The 23503-nt window shown below is 44.6% G+C and overlaps 1 protein-coding gene across 1 annotated transcript in view; it reads left to right on the plus strand.

Annotated features, from left to right (window-relative positions):
* Positions 1–23391, plus strand: part of AKR1D1 (aldo-keto reductase family 1 member D1) — a 35586-nt gene extending 12195 nt beyond the window's left edge. Inside the window, exons 2-9 of the mRNA XM_081928407.1 lie at positions 5740–5907; positions 13677–13793; positions 15219–15296; positions 15896–16018; positions 18688–18797; positions 19282–19447; positions 21191–21273; positions 22880–23391. Coding sequence (XP_081784533.1) covers positions 5740–5907; positions 13677–13793; positions 15219–15296; positions 15896–16018; positions 18688–18797; positions 19282–19447; positions 21191–21273; positions 22880–22922 — 888 coding nt within the window. The 3' untranslated portion in view covers positions 22923–23391. The remainder of the gene's footprint in view (positions 1–5739; positions 5908–13676; positions 13794–15218; positions 15297–15895; positions 16019–18687; positions 18798–19281; positions 19448–21190; positions 21274–22879) is intronic.
* The last annotated feature ends 112 nt before the right edge of the window (positions 23392–23503 follow it).

A 23503-nucleotide genomic window follows, 5' to 3' on the forward strand; every position in this document is an offset into this window, starting at 1 on the left:
AACTGAGAAACTGAAATTGCCATATTCACCCATCTCTACTGGAAGGGGCTTATTATAACTGGCCAATTCACTTGCTGTATATACCGCTTTATTGCTTCTGTATTTCCTGTTTGTTTCAAAACAAATGCTGGAAAGTATCCAACAACAGATGCTTGGAGACTCTCTCTTGCCTTCACTTCCTCCCCATCATCTGAAAAGATGCACCCATTCCAAGGGTTGGGCATTTTCTTTTGTCCACATTTCCACCCTACTTCACCAGATATACTCGCAGAACTGCTAACAAAACAAAACAAAACAAAACCCACCAGTCCTCTGGTATTTGCTCAGGAAGGAGATCAAAGCATTTATAACTGTAAGAAATGAAGGGGGATGAAAGTCTAACTTGGAATCTCAGGAGGTTTGGGGGGAATCTGGGCATCATTTTGTGCTAATCAGCCCCAGCTGTTAGGCCTCAAAGTCAAGGGCTTATGGCTTCAGGTGGGGTATTAGAAGAATAAAAAAAGGCAAAGGCAGCTTCTTTCATGAAAGAAATGTTGGTAATAAGCTATAAACTGTGAGGTTGGAAAGAACAGGATTATATAGGGGGAAATGTTGCAAAATAACATTTCCCCTTCTATTTAAGGAGTCACACTTTTAAGAGAATGTTTCCCAGAGAACGCCAAAACCTTCAGATCCACAGCTTAAAATGGTCAATTGTTGCCATTAAGTGACCAAACAATTAAACTCATGTGTACAACGCATAATTGGTGTCATTGTCAAGTGTGCGCATTCTCTTGCCCTTGGCACATTAGTTGTTCTGTCCTTAAGCAGGACGGAACAACCCTTTCCATGTACAATTGCAACATGGTGGAGCTGCCACAGTTTTGGCGCGAAAACTTAGGAAGAGAGCTATTGGACTCAAACAAGCATAGGAAACTAGGAAGTTGCCTAACACCAAATCAGGCCTTTGCTCCATCTAGCTCAATATTGCCTGCTAATGAAGGAATGGGTTTCCCAAGCCCAAAACTGACTGTGCAAAACTGACAGTGCACTTTGACAGGCAGCAGCTCTCCAGGGTTTCAGATGATGCGAGTCTCTCCCAGCCCTACCGGGAGGTGCTGAGGTTTGAAGTGGGAACCTCCTGCGTACACAGCAGATGGTCTGCCACTCAGTTATAGAAAAGAATAGAAAAATGACATCCAGAAATATTTCTAGTTTTTGTTTTCTTTTAATCAATTTGGACACATACAGGCTCCAAAAGGTTTCAGATTTAGAGTGCTCTGTACATCCAAGCTGTCAGCAAGTCTTTGAAGTACAAAACGAGGAGTGTCCTTAATTTTCTCTCTAGAAGACTGGGTTTTGCAGCAGTAACCTGCAGACCTTCAAACGGAAGGCTGCATGTGATGGGGTTGGAGTTTAAATCAGCATACCGTATTTTTTGCTCCATAAGACGCACCTAGTTTTTGGAGGAGGATCTGATGGTGAATTTGGGGTGACCCAGTGCAAAAATCCTGGGGATCCATGTGGATCCGTGCTTTGTAACCACATTTTTGCACCACTGCAGCCCCAGGAAACAGTGGGTGCGTGATTTTTTTGGTGCAGGCTGTAGCCATGGGCATGCTATGTGATCTGATGGTGGATTTGGGGTGACTCAATGTAAAAATCCTGAGGATCCATGGGCTTTTACCTCCCTCTCCCAGGCAGCCTCCGCTAGCGTCTCTTATCTCTCTTCGGATCCCACCACTCCATTCCCTCTTGTTTGCCTTAGTGTCTTTTCCTTAGCTGGAGCAGTTTTTTGCTCCTCCTTTTCTTCTAATTTCTCTCCTTATTGCTTTAGTCTTCCTGTTTCCCCCCTTTGCAAGTTTGCTATCTTTACTTCCCCCCCTCCCAGGCAACCTCCTTTATCTCTAGAGTCCCTTATCTCTCTCCCCGAAAGGATCAGCAGCTTTGTTTCAACACTCACTTCCCTCTTTCAAGAAAAGAAAAGAAAAGAAAAGAAAAGAAAAGAAAAGAAAAGAGAAAAGAAAAAGAAAAGCATGATCTGCTTTTTTGCCCCTAGGCAATTTGGCTCCAGGGACCACACATTCGCACCATAAGATGCACAGACATTTCCTCTTACTTTTTAGGAAGAAAAAAAGTGCTTCTTATGGAGCAAAAAATACGGTATCTCTCTTTTAAATTGGTATATCTTTTCTGAAAAGTTACAGACAGTCCTTAGAACCACTGACCCTGCAATTTTGTACGAGTCTCGGGGAAATAGCCATGTCGCACTTAGCCAACAACAACAGCCCAAGGCTTACTTTGCCTTAGCCAAATTCTACAAAGCCACATAACTGGATGGCACTATATCTTTGGTTATGCAAACTAAGTTGATATTATGGGAATAATCAAGCTGCACATGGTTCAAAATCTACATGATGGTGCTGCTCATTCCCAAAGGAAACAGCCCCTTTCTCTGTTCACCCAATCACAGCGCTGGACAGAAGACAAGATGCATTGTGTTCTTTTCCTATGGTTAGTTTTTAAAGCTATAAAGGCCTGTCTGGGTTTCTTCTTTTGTTTCTGTTTTCGGATCAGAAAGGCAAGGTTAGGAAGGAAGTTGCCATATACTCAATCAGACCACTGGGCCATCTAATTTGGCACCCCAGGGGTTCTCAAACTTGGGTCTCCAGCTGTTTTTGGACTACAGTTCCCATAATCCCTGACCTGTTAGCTAGGGGTGATGGGAGTTGTAGTCCAAAAACAGCTGGAGACCCAAACACTGGTCTATACTTCAGATTTCAGATGGGGGTCTTTCCCGGCCTTTCCTGGAGATTCACAGATTTTAACCTGGGGTCTTCTGTGTGCAAAGCGGATGCTCTTCCATGGAGCTATGTCACTTCTCCTAAAGGCTGTTTTTGGATGCCAACTCCCATCAGCGCAAGGCAGCAGAGCCCAATAGTCAGATGATGCAAGCTGTGGATTACCAGCTTCACCAAATATTCCCCATCACTGGTATGAACAGATAGCATTTGCTCTGAGCTCCACTCATAGACCCTCTTGGACCACCCCTACCTAGATTGACCTTTGACCCAGAGAACTCTTCCCCTGAGTACCACTTTTAATTTTGGGGTGACGTGGCCCCTTCCCAACAGAAGGGGCCATAGCATTGGAACATTGCATATGGAAAGTTCAAGAGTCAGCAGATACTTAGCAAAGTTCCTTCTTGAGTTCCTGGAGAGCCACAGCCAATCAGAGCAAGTCAGCCGCTATGCCTGGCCGACCAATGGTCAGTCTCAGAAAACTGTGAAGCCATTGCAGTGGAGCAGTGAGAGCGGGCGGAAGCGGGTTCAAATCCCCACTCAGCCATGAAGCTTGCTGTGTGACCTTGGTCCAGACATTATATCTCCACCTAAGCTACCTCACAAGGCGGTTGTGAGGATTACATTGGGGCAGGAAGAGAACCATGGACAATGCCTCATTCACCTTGGAGGGAGAACAGTGTATCAATGTAATAAACTCAATATAATCCAGGTTCATATGTTTCCTACCTTAAGGGGCACCACTGGGCTGCATCCTAGCTCTGAAGGAAGACGCCATCTTGGAAGGCACAGCAATGTGTGTCCTAGATAGATGGTTTATATCATATAGTCATCACCCCAGTTACCACTTCTCTTTCATCTGCTGTTTCTGAGTTCCTTCTTTCCTTGGATTTATTTTTGCTCGTTTCTTGACGCCTACATTCCTTAAGAAAGGCTGCCAGCATTATTATTCCCTCCCTCTCCTTAAAAGCTGGGTGTGTTCTGGTGCTTTGGTGTTTTCTAGGAAATACAACATCTCACCTTTTGCCAGATGGAAATTCTGGGAATGCTCCCTCATGTAACTTGCATCTGCAGAGTTCTGCTAAAAAAATAAAACCTGAGCTGCCTCGTCTGTAACATCTCAAAACGCTTTAGGCACTTTCTGTGACCTGCTCTTATACTCCTCAGATTTTGGTTCTGGTGTTAAGTGGTTTGCCCATTTATTTATTCCAGTCTGCATTTGGGTGTTATGACGTCGTTTGAGAACTGTCTTCTCTACTGATGCATTTGAATGTTAAGTGTGTTTATTGCTATTTTAAATCTTGGATTTTAATGTCTGTATTTTATTGAGGTGGTGTAGCCTACTTTTGGGACGCGGGTGGCGCTGTGGGTAAAAGCCTCAGCGCCTAGGGCTTGCCGATCGAAAGGTCGGCGGTTCGAATCCCCGCGGCGGGGTGCGCTCCCATTGCTCGGTCCCAGCGCCTGCCAACCTAGCAGTTCGAAAGCACCCTCGGGTGCAAGTAGATAAATAGAGACCGCTTTCTAGCGGGAAGGTAAACGGCGTTTCCGTGTGCAACTCTGGCTCGCCAGAGCAGCGATGTCACGCTGGCCACGTGACCTGGAAGTGTCTTCGGACAGCGCTGGCCCCTGGCCTCTTGAGTGAGATGGGCGCACAACCCCAGAGTCTGGCAAGACTGGCCCGTACAGGCAGGGGTACCTTTACCTTTACCTTTACCTTTAGCCTACTTTAAAGGCACACTTTAAAACCATTCATTAATCAATTGTCATTATTATAATTAAGAATAATAAAAGTTCACCTTCTATAAACTTCATTTATAAATGTGGTGGAATAATAATAATAATAATAGTTATTGATAATAATAATTTCCAAGTAACACTTTAAGGAGGAGACATTATAGGATTTCATTGTAAAACTCCTTGATAGCTATAGTGGTTCCTGCTGGTTGTGGTGTGCAGGATTCCAGTGAAAATGTCACAAAATAGTGAGCAAGCCTTTGAGTTTCTCCAGAGCTGTTAATCAGGCTAGAATGTTAAGGGAAAATGAGATGATGATAAACACAGGATGTCTGCAGATTGAAACATTCTTAAGGTGAATGCTGGATCGTTGGCATCAAAATGCCAATACATTTCCCCCCACCCTCTTTAATTTGGATTTTCCCTTTCACAGGACAATCAAATAAACAAAACAAAACAAAACAAACAAACAAACCCAGCCCCAACTACAGTCGTACCTTGGAAGCCGAACACTTTGTCACTCAGACATTTTGACTCCCAAACGCCGCAAACCCGGAAGTGAGTGTTCCAGTTTGTGAACGTTCTTTTGGAACCCGAATGTGCGGTGTGGCTTCCGATTGGCTGCAGGAGCTTCATGTAGCCAATCAGAAGCCGTGCCTTGCTTTCTTTTGGAAGTCAAACGGACTTCCGGAACAGATTCCGTTCAGCTTCCAAGGTACCACTATACTGCCAATTGTGGGATACGTAGTTGCTTTGCTTCTGTTTCCCAGTTTACATAACTACATGTTCAATAAAGGTTCATGCTGTTATCACTGTGTCCTGCCTTGTGGGAACCCACCTACACTTCAGGCCGGTCACCCTCTCTCAACCTAAACTATCTTGCAGAGTTGTGGTGAGCATGAAATGAGGAAGAGAAGCGCCATCTACATCTGCTTGAGTTCCTTGGAGGAAAAGTAGAATATAAAGTAATAAACATATAGGCCAGATATAAGTTCTCCAAACTTCTGTTCTGTAAAGCCTCTGGAGCTATATTTCAATATGCCTTTTTTGTTTGTTTTTAGCAGGCTTGCATTTAAATGTGGCTTGATTGGTATCCTAAGTTCATTTCCGTGACTTGTTTCTTTTGTGGCTTTAGCTGTTCTTTCGCAGGGGGCGGGCGGCTGTGGAGGTTGAAAGGAGGTATAAATACAAAAATAAAGCCCCCCTTCTCTCTCCTGATTGGCAGACACCCAAAGGCACTTGTGCCGAATCTGTGAAAACCGCCATTGATGCAGGTTACCGCCACATTGACGGTGCTTTTGTGTACTACAACGAGCATGAAGTGGGACAGGCCATCCGGGAGAAGATCTCTGAAGGAAAGGTCAAGCGTGAAGACATCTTTTATTGTGGCAAGGTAAGGAATCCTAATTATTGGTGAGGGTGAGGGTGGGAAGTGTCAGAAACACATGTCATTGGCTGTAACCTGCATTTTGTTTTCTTCAAGTCAAAGGTGAAATGTGGGAGGTTTTGGCAGGTAAGGAATCAAAGGGAAATTGTGTGCGGTGCAAGCAGCATTGGAAGGAGCTACAAGTCACACTCTCCAACCATCCCCAAATTCCTGGGACAGTCCCGAAAATCCTTTAGCCATCCCGCCTTCTCAAGGTGTCACGGACAGTCCCGATCTCCTAAGAAAACCTCTCCTTGCTCTCTGTGCCAACATTAATTATTTGCTTGGCTGATGGACTGGTGCCAAGGGTTATTTCTCACAAATGCTTTATATGTAGCTTTAAAAAGAATAAAGAATATATATATATATATATATATATATATATATATATAAAGAATAAAGAATATATATATATATATATATATATATATATATATATATATATATGCAGGTTTTGGTGTCCTCGGGTGTCTTCCCGTGTAAAAGTTGGGGTGTCTAGGCGACGTTTCGACGAGGTCTCACTCGTCATCTTCAGGCTGGTGCTTTCGGCTTCTTGTTACTGGAACAGAGCAGGATCTCAGTGTTTGAGTTCCTATAAATACTGTTGAGGGTGTGTGGTGTATAGCCTCCAATGTTCTGGGCAGAGAGGAAGTTCCCAGGCTAGTGTGCCTTTTTTTTTTTTCTTTTGTTCCTTAATTACTTGAGGGATATCTTGAGTGATTTCTTGAGTGATATCCTGAGTACCACTTAGGTGGGTATGAAATACCCTGCAAAGTCTGCCCAGCCACGTACATTGGACAAACAAACAGACGAATAAATGCACGTATCGCAGAACACAAGAATGCCGTCAAAAAAGAAGAAAAAACTTCCTCTCTTTTCCAACACATGAAAGAAACAGGACACGAAATTAATTTTGCAGATTCCAAATTGCTCTTTAACATGGAACATCACCACAAGAGAATAATCATGGAAGCCATCGAGATAGAGAAACACCCTCACAACATGAACAAGCGTGACGACACATCCCGCTTGCCAGACATCTGGAAATTAGCCCTCCCCACAAAAACTGACACCAGATCCAGAGGCACACAGAACGCCATCACCAATCAACCACACCAGACCCAAACCCAGACCCTCTCCACAGATAAATTACAGACACCATCCAGTAGCCAAACCATGGTGGCACCTCCGGATGCTGCACCCCCCTGCAATCCCTACACAGATCTGGCTGACACAGGCCACAAAACCACAGCTCGCCCCTATACACGAAGCCAAGCCAGAGCACAACTAAGTGTAGTACAGCCATCTTCTCAGAAAAACTCTTCACAAAGTTCAAGAGGTCAAGACACAAAGACTTTAGCAACTAATCCACACCTAATGACCCACCTAAGTGGTACTCAGGATATCACTCAAGAAATCACTCAAGATATCCCTCAAGTAATTAAGGAACAAAAGAAGAAAAGGCACACTAGCCTGGGAACTTCCTCTCTGCCCAGAACATTGGAGGCTATACACCACACCCCCTCAACAGTATTTATAGGAACTCAAACACTGAGATCCTGCTCTGTTCCAGTAACAAGAAGCCGAAAGCACCAGCCTGAAGATGACGAGTGAGACCTCGTCGAAACGTCGCCTAGACACCCCAACTTTTACACGGGAAGACACCCGAGGACACCAAAACCTGCATTCCTGTACCCGTGAAAATCTACGAAAGCAAATATATATATATATATATATATTTACTGTCTCCACCCCTCAAGAAAGATATTGTGATGATATGAGAAGCCTTTCTTCAGATTCTGCTCTTCAGCAACTTAACGCCTTTGCCATTGGCCTTGGCAAGTTTCCTCGTAAAATTTCCATATGGAAAATTACAATAATATAAAACAAAATACGTAATAAAAAAATGCCAGTGCAATCAAAGATAATAGACCCACTTAGGATTTTAAAGAATCTCCTGGTCTCACTACACTGATCCTTTCCTCTTTTTTTGCTACATAGAATTTCCTTGCTGTTAAAGCACACAGAGCTGTTCCGTAGGTCACAGATGAGTACACATTTCCTAATAAAAATACTAAGTTCATGTTTGGAAGAGTTGGTTGATTGGTTAACAGCCTGCCCACTGCTCCAAACCTTGAGGGGAAAGGGCAGGCTGCTGGCAGAGTGGCACCCCCCACCCCCATTCAGCAGCACAGGAGCACGGGGCATGGGCGCACAGCCTGCCCACTGCTCCAAAGCTTCCCGGGGCTGCAAGGGGAAGGCGAGGCTGCCGGCAGACGAGCGCGGCTCCACCACCACCACCAAAGAGCGGTCCAAGAGCCTTTTGTACACACATAACTTAGAGACTTCAACATATGCACACACTTTCATCCTCCATCTATTTTTTATTATTATTAAATTTGTAGACTGCCCTTAGATCCATAGATTTCAGAGTGGTTCACAACAAAAAATTACAATATAAAAAAGACAAAAAAAGTAAGCATCGAAGGTAAGCAAGAGGCATGATCACAGTTCAATGAGATATTACAGCCAGGCAAATGCACTCAGGTAGGGCACAGAAGAAGGGGAAGAAATGGAGGCAGTGAGAGATTTTACTTTCTTGGGCTCCATGATCACTGCAGATGGTGACAGCAGTCACAAAATTAAAAGACGCCTGCTCCTTGGGAGAAAGGCGATGGCAAACCTAGACAGCATCTTAAAAAGCAGAGACATCACCTTGCCAACAAAGGTCTGTATAGTTAAAGCCATGGTTTTCCCAGTAGTGATGTATGGAAGTGAGAGCTGGACCATAAAGAAGGCTGATCGCCGAAGAATTTATCCTTTGAATTATGGTGTTGGAGGAGACTCTTGAGAGTCCCATGGACTGCAAGAAGATCAAACGCATCCATTCTTAAGGAAATCTGCCCTGAGTGCTCACTGGAAGGACAGAACCTGAAGCTGAGGCTCCAATACTTTGGCCACCTCATGAGAAGAGAAGACTCCCTGGAAAAGACCCTGATGTTGGGAAAGATTGAGGGCACAAGGAGAAGGGGAAGACAGAGGACGAGATGGTTGGACAGTGTTCTCAAAGCTACCAGCATGATTTTGACCAAACTGCGGGAGGCAGTGGAAGACAGGAGTGCCTGGCGTGCTCCGGTCCATGGGGTCACGAAGAGTCAGACACGACTAAACAACAACAACAACAACAACAACAACAACAGGGCACAGAACAGGGGCAGTGAGGAGCATGGCATGGGAACAGCCCCCAGGCCCAGAGAAAGAGGTATGGAGGGTTACATTTGGACCCGAAGCCTAACATTTTTGACTTCTTAATTAAGGCCAACTCCACAAGGTCCTCTAGCAAAAAGACCCTGTGTGGCTGAACAATGAAGGGCAGAGGTTTTCAACCTTTTTGAGTCCACAGTTCCCTTGACCAACTACATTCTTTCTGTGGCACCCCTGTGGGGCTCAGGAGCCCAGTTATGTCACCCCTTGCCTGCAGAGCTGGCAGCCTCTCACCCTTTTTTGAACACTCTCCCTTGTGTAGTGTAACTTCAGCCTCCTCTCCTCTTCCCTCTCATTGGGAGTCCTCCAGGCAGCTACTGCTGCCACCCCCAGTCTCTGAGCTGACCCCTCTGCCCCAAAGAGAGGTACCTCTCAGAGGACCATTCACTTGTGGAGCTTATAGCCAGGGATGCTGCAATAAACAGCTGTACAAGCCTTTGGGAGGCAGAGACACAAGAAGAAGAGACGAGAAGAAGAGTTTTTGATTTGATATCCTGCTTTATCACTACCCGAAGGAGTCTCAAAGCGGCTAACATTCTCCTTTCCCTTCCTCCCCCACAACAAACACTCTGTGAGGTGAGTGGGACTGAGAGACTTCAGAGAAGTGTGACTAGCCCAAGGTCACCCAGCAGCTGCATGTGGAGGAGCGGGGAAGCGAACCTGGTTCACCAGATTACGAGTCCACCGCTCTTAACCACTACACCACACTGGCTCTCCTACAAGCCTACTGCTATCTAAATAGAACTGTTTGGTTTTCTGTATTCTTGCCAGTGTATCATAAACAAAGATGTTGCAAAAGTGCCATTTCCTCTGTTGCACATCTGTCCTTCCCTCACCCCTTTGCCTAACCCAGCAATGTTTTTGAATGTTTCCTGGCTCTCTCTTACAAGTTCACCATTAGTTATGCACCACGTTGTGCCCAAGCATCCATCTGGATGGGAAGCAACAAACAACTGGATGGGAGGAAAAAGGGATAGAGGCCGGTGTTGCCTGTGGTACCCCTGGCCATCATTCAAGGTACCCTAGGCTTCCACGGCACGCTGGTTGAAAACCACTGGTTAAGAGCATTGCTAAACCTTGTCTCTATTATCTCCACTGCTGTTTACTAACCTAAAGGGAATATTCCAGCTGTTCCTGTTTCATGCTACTTTTTATTTTTCAAATTCAGAGCCATGACTATGCAGGTTGGGAGGCGAGCTGCAGAGTAGGAAAAGTGGGGTGGGGAGACTCCCTAAGAATCCCAAGGACTTCTGGAAGGGAAGAATGGTTAGTATAAATGTGGTTCCAATTACCCTTGTGACTGCCACATTAAGCAACTGGCTTTCAGGGAGGGAAGGGCTGAAAATAAAAGCCAGAATCCCTTAGGCTGAAGCTCCGTCCCTGAAGCTGCTAATTGATCTGTGCCAGACTGCAGGAAATGGCTAATTTCTTGTGTCTAAGTCTTGATTTTTATATTTTTGAAAAGGAAGAGGAGGCTGCTGAAATCTAGACAGCAATCTTTAAGCATTAATCTCCAGTCAAGTAAACCTCTTGAGTGATGGAGAAGTTGGTCTCAAAGCCACCGATGAAGTGTTATTTCACAAATCCTGAGTGGTTGATTGGTGCCTAATGAGAAAGAGAGAGCTATAGAATTCCTAACATGAGAAAATGATCAAAAACTGTCCAAGTCACAATGTGGCTACATTTTTATATGACCGTGTGGTTGTAATGGTCAGAGAGCTGGACTAGGAGACCAGGGTTCAAATCTCCACTCAGCCATGAAGCACGCAGGAATGACCTTGGGCTAGTCACTGTCTCTGAGCCTACTTCAAAGGGTTGTTGTGAGATTAAAATCGGAAGCAGAGAAGAACAGTGTATGCAGCCTTGAACTCCTTAGAGGAAAGGTGGGATAGAAATGTCATAATAAATAACAATAAATAGATAAGACGCATGACACATCAAATAGGGCATCCGGATCGACCACTGGGTTCACCTAATGCTGCTATCCAGCTTGGAGCAACAAATCTTGCATATTCTTCACACTAGTAATATTGCCTTAGTTCATCTGAGACCTTGCAGACCAGGCATAGGCAAACTCAGCCCTCCAGATGTTTTGAGACTACAGTTCCCATCATCCCTGGCCACTGGTCCTGTTAGCTAGGGGTGATGGGAGTTGTAGTCCCAAAACATCTGGAGGGCCGAGTTTGCCTATGTCTGTTGCAGACCATTCTGCTTGCCAGATTCCAAAATCTAGACACACAGAGAGATTTCTGCCCTAAAGAAATACCCATGAGGCACAGTTCTTGATGAAAATTTGCTTTCATTCTGCTCCATAGATACTGTGGGGAATTTTCCTTGAGATACCATTGGCTACACCCACCAGATAATTTAAAAAAACCCACCTTATATCATCTCAACATACATGGAGAATCCTGGGAACTGAACTTTGTTAAAGGTGCTGGAAATTTTAGCTCTGTGAGGTCAGCACTCTATAGTTTGTTAAGTCAGAAAGTGGCATAAGAGTGCTTTAAATGCATTGTGTGGATGTGGAAAGGGATATATTAAGTTGCTGATTATTGGTCTAATACCTTGGTTCTTGAACTTAATCTGTTCGACTCCCGAAACATTAGAAAACCAAGGCACAGCTTCTGATTAGCGCAGGCACCCCGGAAACAATAGCCGACAGCTGCATTGGACGTTCGGCTTCCGGAAAATGTTCGAAAATCGGATCACTTACTTCCAGGTTTTTGGCATTTGGGAGCTGATTTGTTTGTCAACTGAGCCATTCGAGAACCAAGGTTCCACTGTACAATCTATTATAAGTGACAAGTGTGTTGGTTTGTTGGAATATTTCTAGATAATATGATTGTTCCTTTTCCTTCTGCATGAGTACGATTGTTACCATCTATTTATGGAAGCGTTTTGTCTAAAATTCTTAGGTTTTGATGATAAGCAGTACAAAGGACACTTTAATAATCCAGTTCTAACTATCTTTACTCAAAACAGCTAGATCTCTGAAATCTGTAGAAGTTCTAAAGCAGCTTTCGACAATGCCTTGCCCTCCAGAAGGTTTGGACTCCAGCTCCCATCACCCTCACTCAATTGGGCCAGTGGCTGAGGATGAAGGGAGTTGTAGTCCAACAACATCTGCAGTGTGCCAGCTTGGAGAAGGTTGAGCTGAAGTTTGGCAACTGACTCATCAGAAATTATTCCAAACTCGCAAGTGCCAGGATAATTGTACACTAATTTATTTGTTGACTGAAAGCAGCAGCATCTGTATTCTGGCACAGTTCTCAAAGCAAAGCATTATTATTTTATTTTATTTTATTTTATTGCATGCAAAGAACTTGAAGGTCCAACCCCCACCTCACCTCCCATTTTCCTACACTGCCAGAAATTTTGGTTGTTTGGCTGCTCCTCCCCACCCCCACCCCAGTAGTTCTTCTATTTCATTAAGTTGAAAGCAATGTTTGCAGAGAAAGTGATGTCCTGGGACAAAAGAATAATTTGGCAGCTGCCTGGTGCTCTCACTTATTGACACATGGCTGCTATGTGCACTGAGAAGATCCTCTTGAACACAAATAGTAAAAAAAGAGTTGGGAAGAGAGAAGACCCATGATGAAACAAGAAGCTAATATTTACAATGCAAAGAATAACCCAGCGTTCATAGCCTTTCCTAGAAAAGGTTTTTGTTTTTGTTTTTCTGGAGCTGCTATTCATGCACACTTTGAAAATGATCAAATGAAGCCAAGAACTGGGTCCTATTCCTGCAGCAGAACCGTATACATAACTCCTCAGAAGTGAGCCTCATTTAGTTAGATGGGACTTACTCTCAGGTAACTGGGTGTAGGATTGCAGCATGACAGTTTACTTCTGTTGAAGTGGCTACTTCTGGACTGCCATGCAAGAAGAACAAAGAGTTTTGTGGCACCATAAAGGCTAACAATTTATTATGGCAAACACTTTTGTGACCTAAAATTCCTTTTGTTAGATACATCAGTGTTGGGGTTTAGTTTGGTCCAGCAGGTTTAATTTTGGCTGTGAGGCAATTATCTCCAGAGCTGTCCCTTCATATATGATATCACGCAGATAAAGTCATTTGTTCAAAGGAACAATCAGGATACTTAACGTGTGGTCTCCAATTGGGAACTCCCAAGTGCAGCCAATCCTTGCCAAGAGCAGGAAGTCACCATGGATAGCTGACATTAAGCCATCTTTTAGCAGGGATCCTGAGCTCAAGCAAAGGAAAAATGGATCATCTGACATCAAGCACTCCTTACTGCTGTTGCAATTACTGTTCATGGAAAATTCCATACCCTGTGAAAGAACAGTTTTTGTTGTAACCTTGCTATAATGGTTCTCCAAGTGTAGCTGCCTGTGGTTAACTTCAGTCAACATGCTCTTGAAATGCCATATTTTCTTCGTTTCAGCATTTAGCTTGCAGTGAAGGTTCTATCACATTTATTTATGTTTTCTTCCTCTTCTCCCTCAAGCTGTGGAACACATGCCACCCACCAGAGCTGGTGCGTCCAACTCTGGAGAAGACATTGAAGACCTTGCAGCTTGACTACGTTGATCTCTACATTATTGAGCTGCCGATGGCTTTTAAGGTAAAGAGAAAAGTTGTGTTAGAGCTCCTCCTAGTGTGTTAGTGTCTTCCAGTCTGAACTAGGAAGAATACCTGGAGTAAACTTCACATTCACAGGTAGAGAGGCCACTGACTCACCACCCAAAATGCATCTCTCTCTCTCTCTCTCTCTCTCTCTCTCTCTCTCTCTCTCTCTCTCTCTCTCTCTCTCTCTCTCTCACACACACACACACACACACACACACACACACACACACCCATGCACACACACACACGGAGGCAGATTTGCATATAGGGTAAGTTGCACACACTAATTTATAAAAACATAAATTTGCCATTAATTTTTTAATTGGCCAAGCAAAGCGAGACCTTTGGTTTAACGACTTGCTCATTCAACATTCTGTCTGTAGTGTTGGCAAGCAAGGACTGGAGGCATACAGCTTCTGTGTAGAATATGCATTCCTTGCAAACATACAAGCGGGGTATGAGGGGAGGCAAACAGGAATTCCTTTAGGCAGATGTTTCTTTGATGTTTGTACCCTCAAATCTTGACAACTCCGTGGAATTTTTTTCAGTCCTTTTCCTCTCCTCCTGCAAATCCCACAACGCTCCAACAGTCATTTCTAAGGGCCGAGCTACACATTACTAAATTCACTCTTTTTAAAAAGCAGGCTTCATGCTGACACTTTTCTTTTCATGGAAAATCCCAGTTCAATGCCCTACACCCAGTGCAGATCAGTGTGTGTGTGTGTTGGTTTCCTGCTGAAAAGTAACTCTCTGGCTGCTATGTAGTAAGCAGCACCTATGGGGACACATAGCCAGGTATATGTGTGCAGGTGGAATAACAGAGAAACCAGCATGCTTGTACATGGGTTCAGAGTAATGTGTGAATGAGCATAGAGGGAAAGGCATGCAGGCATCGGCTGCTGGCCAGAAAAAGGATGTTGCTGTTATTATTGTTATTTTGTGTGTGTGTTGTTTTAATGTATTGTATTGTAAATTGCTTTCGATATAATTTTGATCAAAAGGCAGAGTGTAACTTGTTAAAATAAATCAGACGTCACTTGAAGCCCAAGCCCCTTCTTGGGAATCAAGGAAGCAAACTTGCAAAAGGCAGTTTGTTTTGTAATGTGAGATCTCTGAAGACCACTGGAATTTCAGAATGAAATTTGGTACATGTGTTCAAGCAGTGGAGGTACATTTCAGCTTCAGATGACAAAGCCCAGCCTCCATGTCCATTTTCTGTTAACCCAAGTACACATTTCTTCTTATATGTGCTTTCTTTCCAATTTAATCACTTACACCTGCTTCCACGCATACTTTTCTGTCTTTCCAAGAAGTCCCAAGGTACCCACTGCCTCTCCCCTGGAAAGTAAAAAAACAGAATACTTATGCATTGTGGATTTCTCTTCCACAAACATATTTTTGTGTGTGTTTTCCCCCTCAGCCTGGAGAGCGCATCTACCCAAAAGATGAAAATGGGAAATGGATGTACCATGAGACAGACCTATGTGCCACTTGGGAGGTGAGTAGATCTGAAGCTTCTGTGGAACCATCATCTTTGCATCTCCTAAGGCAGGTGTGGGCAAACTTCATGCCCCTTCCTCTGTCAGAGATCCTGGCCAGCTTACCTGGTTACCTTTATCTTCATTTTTCTGGCCGGAGGCTGCTGAACAATGTGAAGTAGGTCTGGCTTTTTACACTGCTCTACTTCCTCACAGTGCTCTCAAGCTAGCTTTGCTTTGGAGAATTGTGGCTCCATGAAGACTACCCCAGATAGGGCCTTATTTTCCCCCTCTCATCTGACCTTCCCTTCAACACTCTATCTCACTGTTCTGCCTATTAGTTTTTTCCTTCTTCCTTTCCCCCTTTCCCTTTTCTGCTGCGGAGAAAAATCACTTCCTTGTCTTTCCTTATTTAAGTTCTTGATCAAAGGCTATTTCTTCAGCAAAGTCTGCCCCCTCCAGAAGCTTCTTGGCCTTCTCCTGTCCTCCTCTACATCCTGGCTTTTTCCTCACTTAGCTGCTACTAAGTCCCCTCCCTCCTTCCCTCCCTCCTTGGGGAATTGCTATAAATCTTCTACTCGGCTGCCTTCCCACTGTTTTGCCTGTTTTATTCCGACAGGCTTTGGAAGCATGTAAAGACGCAGGGCTAATGAAGTCCATTGGGGTGTCCAACTTCAACCGTAGGCAGCTGGAGATGATCCTCAACAAACCGGGACTCAAGCACAAGCCTGTCAGCAACCAGGTAATGGTGACGTGCAAAGTGATGCAGTGACATGAGCATGCATCTTGTTGCTTTCACATCATCTGACATGCACTGTATGCTTTTGGTACTTGGGTGACGTATCAGAGTACTAAAGCATCTTGTACAGACCATTCTTACGATCTTGCGGCTGCGCCATGATGGCTGTGCTCTGCTTCCACAGTCAGAGGCAGTAATGCTCCTGAATACCAGCCACTGCAAACCACAGGAGGAGAGTGCGCTCTTATGCTCAGGTCCTGCTTTCAGGTTTTCCACAGGCATCTGGTAGGGCATTGTGAGAACAGGAGGCTGGACCAGATGGGCCAGGCTCTTTGTATGGTCTTATGCTGAGGGAACTACCCAGTGGTGAGCATATTCATGGCTTCAGATGGCTGAGTGTACGAGTGGTTAAGTAATGTCAGACATGGGACATAACAATCTTAAACCTGCCCCACTCCAGATCATAAAATGCAATGCCAGTATCAGATTGTTGTGGGGCCCTTTGGGCAAGAAGAGTAACATTGGGCTCACGTTCAGCACCTCTCCTTCCTCCTATAATCATATCCCCCCCCACCAAAAAATCTAAAATACCCTAAAATCTTACACAAGATTCTTCCCCCTCTCTCACAAATGCACTCATGTCTCTTCTTCCACTCATCTTTCTCTACCTAAATATGTTGCATGTCTTATCCAATTCTACAATTATATGGCTCTATGAGAGCCCACCTAGTATAGCATCTGGTTCTCACAATCAGATCCCTATGGGAAGCTCACAAATAGGATCTGAATGTGGCAGCCTTCAGCCCACCTTTAATTCCCACTTGTGGCACGGTAGACCTTCATTCAGTCAGACACCCTTACTTATTTTTCTCTCCCCGCCCCCACCCATTTCACACCAAATCCATATCACACAAATCATGCACCTCCAGTCCTCTCTCTCCCCTTCCCCACAAACTATGCATTCCCTAGCTTGTCCCTATATTCATCAGTGAAAATATTTGACATGCCATTACAATAATAAGGATAGCATGATCACTGATATTGTGAATTGCCATCAGCTCTTTGGAAAAGTTCGGAGGAAGGAAAGAGGCTAGAAGGATGATCATAATTTTTACATCTCAGTTCATAAACTGCAGTGAGGCAATCCTATATGACACTTAGCCTAACCTGTCTGTTTCGAGCACAAGAACACAATATCTTTATGTGGGAGAAAGAAGTGAGAAGAGCAACTACTTGGTAACTGCATGAAGGGAGAAGATATGGGGGAAATGAGAGCTAAAAGACCTGAATTGGCTGGCACAAGAGTGAAGACTGCAGGCAGCAACAGGGCTATGTGTCAATCAGCTGGCCTCTAGGACAGGGGTGGCTAACCTGAGGGCTGCACTCAAGGTTGGTCAATCCACCAAGTGCCACATGTCAACAGTGGTCATAGCCAATCATGGATGGACTTCCCCAACCACTCGTTTACCACTGTGTATACAAACTCACCCAGCCAACGTACCGAGAGTCACTGTGACCTGCTCAGTTTGCCTCTGAGGTGCTCCCTATGAATGGGCAGCTTCCAGACCCATCCTGTTCTCCTGTCTTAGGGATCGTTTTCTTTAAACTGGACTTGAATTGGAGAGCCCTCTAAGCAGAAGACACCTTAAAATGGAGGACTGTAAATCATTGCAGCCCACTCCTTAGTACATTTGGCTCCATTTCTTGTTGAATAAGAACTGTACACGAGACATTCTGGAGCTACAAAAGCTGTGTCATCAAAAAAAGCAGATTGTAGGTCCGATTATAAAAGAATAATCTAGGAGACAATGGATTTCTGAGCACTCTGCACTTTTTTGACAAAACCCACTGAGAGAATGAGAGAGAGGGCTGGAACACAGTTTTCTTGGCAACTGGATGAGGTCAGTGTGTTCCACCAACATAAGCTTACAGTTGAATAAGCTAGCCTTATTGAAGCCTTTTCTCATCCCCACTTCCAGAGGCTCCAGTTTGAGCAAAGGAAGATTTGCATGGCCTAGAAGGCATGCTTTCCTGGGACCAGCCTTGCAATAAACTTCACAAACAATAAATCAGTCCTGGGATAAATTGGGACTGCTCCATGGAATAGATACTTTTAAATCTATGAAACATTGGCCCATGTAGATGGTTCCCAGGGTCAACAAAAGTTTGCAGAACCCTGAGAGAAGCCAGTTTTCTCCTTCCTTAGAATTTTATCCCCAAACCTTTCACAGCTTTATAATGGGACTGTATATGTGGCAAACATATAGAGCAGGGATTGGGGACCTCTGACCCTACAGATGTTGTGGGACTACAACTCCCATCATCCCTGATGGGTGGTCATGCTTGTTGGCCATTATGACCATTGATTGGGGATGATGGGAGTTGTAGCCCCACAACACCTGGAGGGCCAGAGGTTCCCCGTCCTTGCTATAGCAGGATGGCTTCATGGTGTATGACGTATGGTGTATGACGAGTTTAGTTATCCAAGCAGGTTGAAATGGTTGTGTGAAAATGAGGGGAGAAGGACCTAAGTGTTTCCCCTCCAGCAGTTTTTCCACTGAAAATCATTCCCCAGGGGGAAATTACAGGCAATTACATGTTGGCTTTGTGAACAAGGTTTCTTGTTGGGCCATTTTGTCATTAACCCAGCCTTCTGCATTGTGTCTCTGCAGATTGAATGCCACCCGTATTTCACCCAGCCCAAACTTTTAGAATTTTGCAAACAACATGACATTGTCCTTGTCGGATACAGCCCTCTAGGAACATCAAGAGATGAAAGCTGGTGAGTGAGATGTTGTGTTTAGGAATATTAGAGCAGGGGTGGGGGACTTGTAGACCTCCAGATGTGGCTGGACTCCAACTCTCATCAGACCCAGCCACCATGATCGGTGGTCAGGGATGATGGGAATTGTTGCTGGAGACAACTTCACCCTCTTTCCTCTGCTGCAGGGTCACATTGTTCTCTTGCTGCTCCATCTGTTGCTAAATTGGTTTGAAATCTGTTAGCATGGTCCTCACCTGGTCCAAAGATCACTGGTATGCTACTCTCACACTGCCTGCATAGGCAAGGCGGACCCACTTTAAAAATTAGCTGTATTGCACTCATATTGCCTGCAGATGCCTTCAGCAGGGCGGTTTTCAAAACCGGATAACAACTTGATTTGGTCTTGCTTCGGTCCCTTCACACCCCCATTAGTTCTTCTGCTGCCACCAGACTGCCATGTAAGGCAAATCTAGGCTGATTTCCTTTCCCTTTCTACAACAAGGGTGAATGTGTCTTCCCCTCCACTGCTGGAGGACCCTGTGTTAAAGGCCATTGGAGAAAAATACAACAAGACGGCGGCCCAAGTGGCACTCCGCTTCAATATCCAGCGAGGGGTGGTGGTCATCCCTAAGAGCTTCACCGCAGAGCGCATTAGAGAGAACTTCCAGGTAAGTTTTCAAAAAAGCCTGCTCTGTGTGGCAAAGCACCTGCTGTTCTTTCTCCCCACCTCACTAGAAGGTAGCAAAGCCCACTAGCCTTGCAACCTCCAAAAGGGTCTTTGACAGCAAGGCAGAGATAGCACTCCATGTCTGCAGTCTTCAACCTGTTCAATTCACCCCTCCCAATTTTTAAAAAACAACTTCCACCGTTATAAAAACAAAACCAATACCGTATTTTTTGCTCCATAAGACACACTTTTCCCCTTCTAAAAAGTAAGGGGAAATGTGTGTTCGTCTTATGGAGCGAATGCAGGCAGGAGGCTCTGCTCAGCGCTCCCTTTAAAGAGCCATTTGGAGCATGTGTGCGGCTCTTGGGGGCTTTCCCCCGAGGAGGGAGAAGGGCAGCCCATCAGTCCCTTCTTCCTCCTCGGGGAAAAGTCCCCAAGAGCCGCAAACACGCTCCACGCAGCTTTTTAAAGGGAGCACTGAGCAGAGCCTGGGATGCATACAGGCTCTGCTTTAAAGCGCTCCCTTTAAATAATTCTCCCCCCCCCCCTTGCATTGCCCCTCTAAAAACTAGGATCGTCTTATGGCCAGGTGCGTCTTATGGAGCGAAAAATACGGTGCATTAATTGTCAGCTTTCGTCATCTTCAACTTTTTCAAACCAGGGACCCGCCATGTGCTTGGGACCCACTTTCAATTTTTTTTTTTAACCTTATATTTATGTGATGATAGTATTGCCGTTGACATTTAATCTTGGCCCAGGATGCAACCCAGCAGTGAATCTTAGCCCACTTCTTGAAGGCCAGCGAACACTGGAGGGACCACAGATGGCTTTTCTCCTTTGGGTGATTCTCCCTCTGGTCCTGGGGAACTCCATAATGCCTTCCTCCACATGCTGCAGCCCGTGGTGGAGTCGTACCTGCCTGTATTCCAAAATAATAAGGATCTGAGGATCTGAATCTACAGCAAGCCCACCACTCTGGCATAGGGAACAGAGTGGTTGGCTTGCTGTAGATTCAGATCTTTTATTGGGATTGAAGCTCACTAGGTGAAATCAGGTCAGTCACAAACTCGCAGTCTAACCTACCTTGCAGGGTACTTGTGAACTGGACTAGATGATCCTCATGCAAGTCATCAAATATTGAGTGCCCATGTGTGAATTTGTCCTCCATTTGTCCTCTTATTTAAGCAATTTACCTTATACTGAATCAGACCATTGGGCTCACCTGAATCAGTATTGTCTGCATTGACTGGAAGCGCCTCTCCAGGATTTAAGGCATTCCCAGCCATACCTGGAGATGCTGGGGATTGAACCAGGAACCTTCTGCACGCAAAGCAGATGCTCTGCCACTGAGCTATGGCCCTTATGGCTGCTCTCATTCCACCACATACTATCATGTGCTGCTCATTTGATCCTTTTGCAGGGGCTGCGAGAATGAGGGTGTGCCTGCTGTCCAGCATCCATTTCCTTTTAGGCCAGAGGAGAGGCTAAGGGCAGAGCTCTCAATTTAAAGCCCTGGGTCTGAGCACCCTTTGTTTTGCTCCACAAAAACACGCTCTCTAAAGCTCAATCAGAGCAAATGTCAGTCTGCAGAAAACCCAAATTGACAGACATGGAGTGCTAGAATGAGCAGGACAAAAGGTCAGTGTGGACAAGCCCACACTTAAGACCCAGGCTTAGTCATCAGTTGCATAAATGTAGGATAATGGGTGGTTTCTCTCTCTCTCTCTCTCTCTCTTTTGCCAAGATCTTTGATTTTTCCCTTACTGACAAAGAAATGAAAGAGATTGAAGCGCTGAACAAAAATATCCGCTACGTGGAGATGTTGATGTAAGTATAAATCTAGATATGCAGCATGTAGAAGCATGAGTTGTACTGATGTGATAACCACAGCTTAACTGTGGGCTGGGGCCTTTCCTGAAGTTTTCAGTGCAGGACCCAAAAATCCACTCTATGGAAGGAGGGAGGGCACTGTCCTCCTGCACAAGACAATGTGCTTCCTTGCCTTAAGTAAGCTGGGGGCCACAGCTATGCTCCAGTTTGCTGGCAGGTTCCTAACATGGCCATTCTGGTGATCCTGAAACTTGAGAACATCCTCTATGTGTTCTAGGAAATGTGTCAAGTTGGTCACTTGCAATGCAGCTTTAGGAGCCCATGGTATTATATTACATTTGGCTAGCTCTTGCCCAAGGACTTGCACGACTGAAGTCTGCAGCGGAACAGCCTTGGCAAAACAAATGCACCAGTAGATGCCAGCTTTAACATCATCACTCCCAAGACTCCTGGAAGGCAGACAGGACATTAATGTCCCCTTACATAACCAAACCGAACTCATCCAGGTTTGAGTCCCAGCAGTTTAATTAGAGGGTGCAGCCAGGTTTGAATGGGCTGCCTGCCAGTTCATAGTGGAGGAGGGAGAAAGAGGCAACAGAAATGAGAGCCAGATAAGTTTATCCTTTGCCGGCTCAAGGAGTTGGGATACATGCAGGGTTTGGCTACACTTTGTACCACATATAGTCAGGGAATCATTAGTGAAAATCAGATGTTTAATCTTAATAACCCAAGCTGACCCATGTTTTCTCCAAAAGCCAAACACTTGTGCTTAAAAAGCCTTCTCAGATTCAAAGATTGTGTCTTGATAAGTAAAATCATATTTTTACATATGAATACTTACTCTAATGGATCCTTCATATTGTAGGAGGCCTGTTTGTACCAAGTTTTAAAGCATACATATTAAGCACAAATCACCTTTTCTGTTCAAAATGGTGTATTTAGTTCTGTGTGGGGACTTCTTTCTAGAGGCAACAAATTGCCATACTCTAGGGATTTGAAAATGTTTCCACCTGCCTTCCAGTTAAAAGAAAACATTCCGGGCTGCTGGCAATTAGGGTTGCCACCTTTGGTCAGCCAAAATAAGGGACAAGTCCCACACTTTCCCTTAAAATAAGGAACCACCCCTTATTATAAAGGACAGGTGGCAGCCCTACTTGCAAAACTTGAAGAAATAACCCTTGAAATACAGTGGTACCTCAGGTTACAGACACTTCAGGTTACAGACTCTGCTAACCCAGAAATAGTACCTCAGGTTAAGAACTTTGCTTCAGGATGAGAACAGAAATCACGCGGCAGCGGGAGGCCCCATTAGCTCAGGTTAAGAACGGACCTCCGGAACAAATTAAGTTCTTAACCCGAGGTACCACTGTACATAAAATATGATCACTTCAGATGTTTTGGATGACAGCTCCCATAATACTCTACCACAGACCACAGCTGTGACTGATGGGAGTTGCCACTCAAAAAATCTGAAAAGGTCATCGATTACCCCTTCAGTAGATCATACCAATAGCAAGCCTGAGGTCAAGGTGGAGGGATGTTGCTGTTGTGGTTATTTATGGTGTTAGCTGCCACTCTTAACTGTGACTTCAATTTGTTTCAGGTGGCAGGACCATCCAGAGTATCCTTTTCACGATGAATACTGAAAATGGTGCATCCACTACCGTGTGCTTGGTTTTAGTGATCTTTGTTCCTTGTTATCTTTTAGCTTTGAATTTAGTAACAGCATCATTGTAATCTTTCTGCAAGTCCCTCGATTTCTCCTATGCTAACCCTCCACAATCTGCCCAAAACAAATGTGGATAACCAGGCCCACTCAGAAGAGTAGTTTCAAGTCAGTGTTCAACTGCCACTATTATTGTGATGGAGGAGAGCCAAGGTGTTGTGGTTTTTGTTTCGTATAAGAAGGAGGATCTCTCTTTGATTTGCTGTCTCAAATTTTTGTCTTGTGCAACAAACATTAAACATTTTCGATTAAATCTCTGATGAACTTGAACAGTTGGATGCAAGGTTAGGAAACATAGTATGATGGTGGCAATCATTCAAAGCAAAACTGGATGTGAAATTTGGAGTAGCTTGCTTATATAAAAAAGTAATCTTCTAGATCAGAATGTTCCTTCATTGTATGTTTTTTTGGCACTTGTGCTCATCTTATGTGACTATAAAAGGACTTATGGACCAAAGCCACCTTTGGCTACACTTTAGAGCAGGGCTGGGGGGGCCAATG

This window comes from Podarcis melisellensis, assembly GCF_964234715.1.
Source record: "Podarcis melisellensis genome assembly, chromosome: 10".
Taxonomy (NCBI): domain Eukaryota; kingdom Metazoa; phylum Chordata; class Lepidosauria; order Squamata; family Lacertidae; genus Podarcis; species Podarcis melisellensis.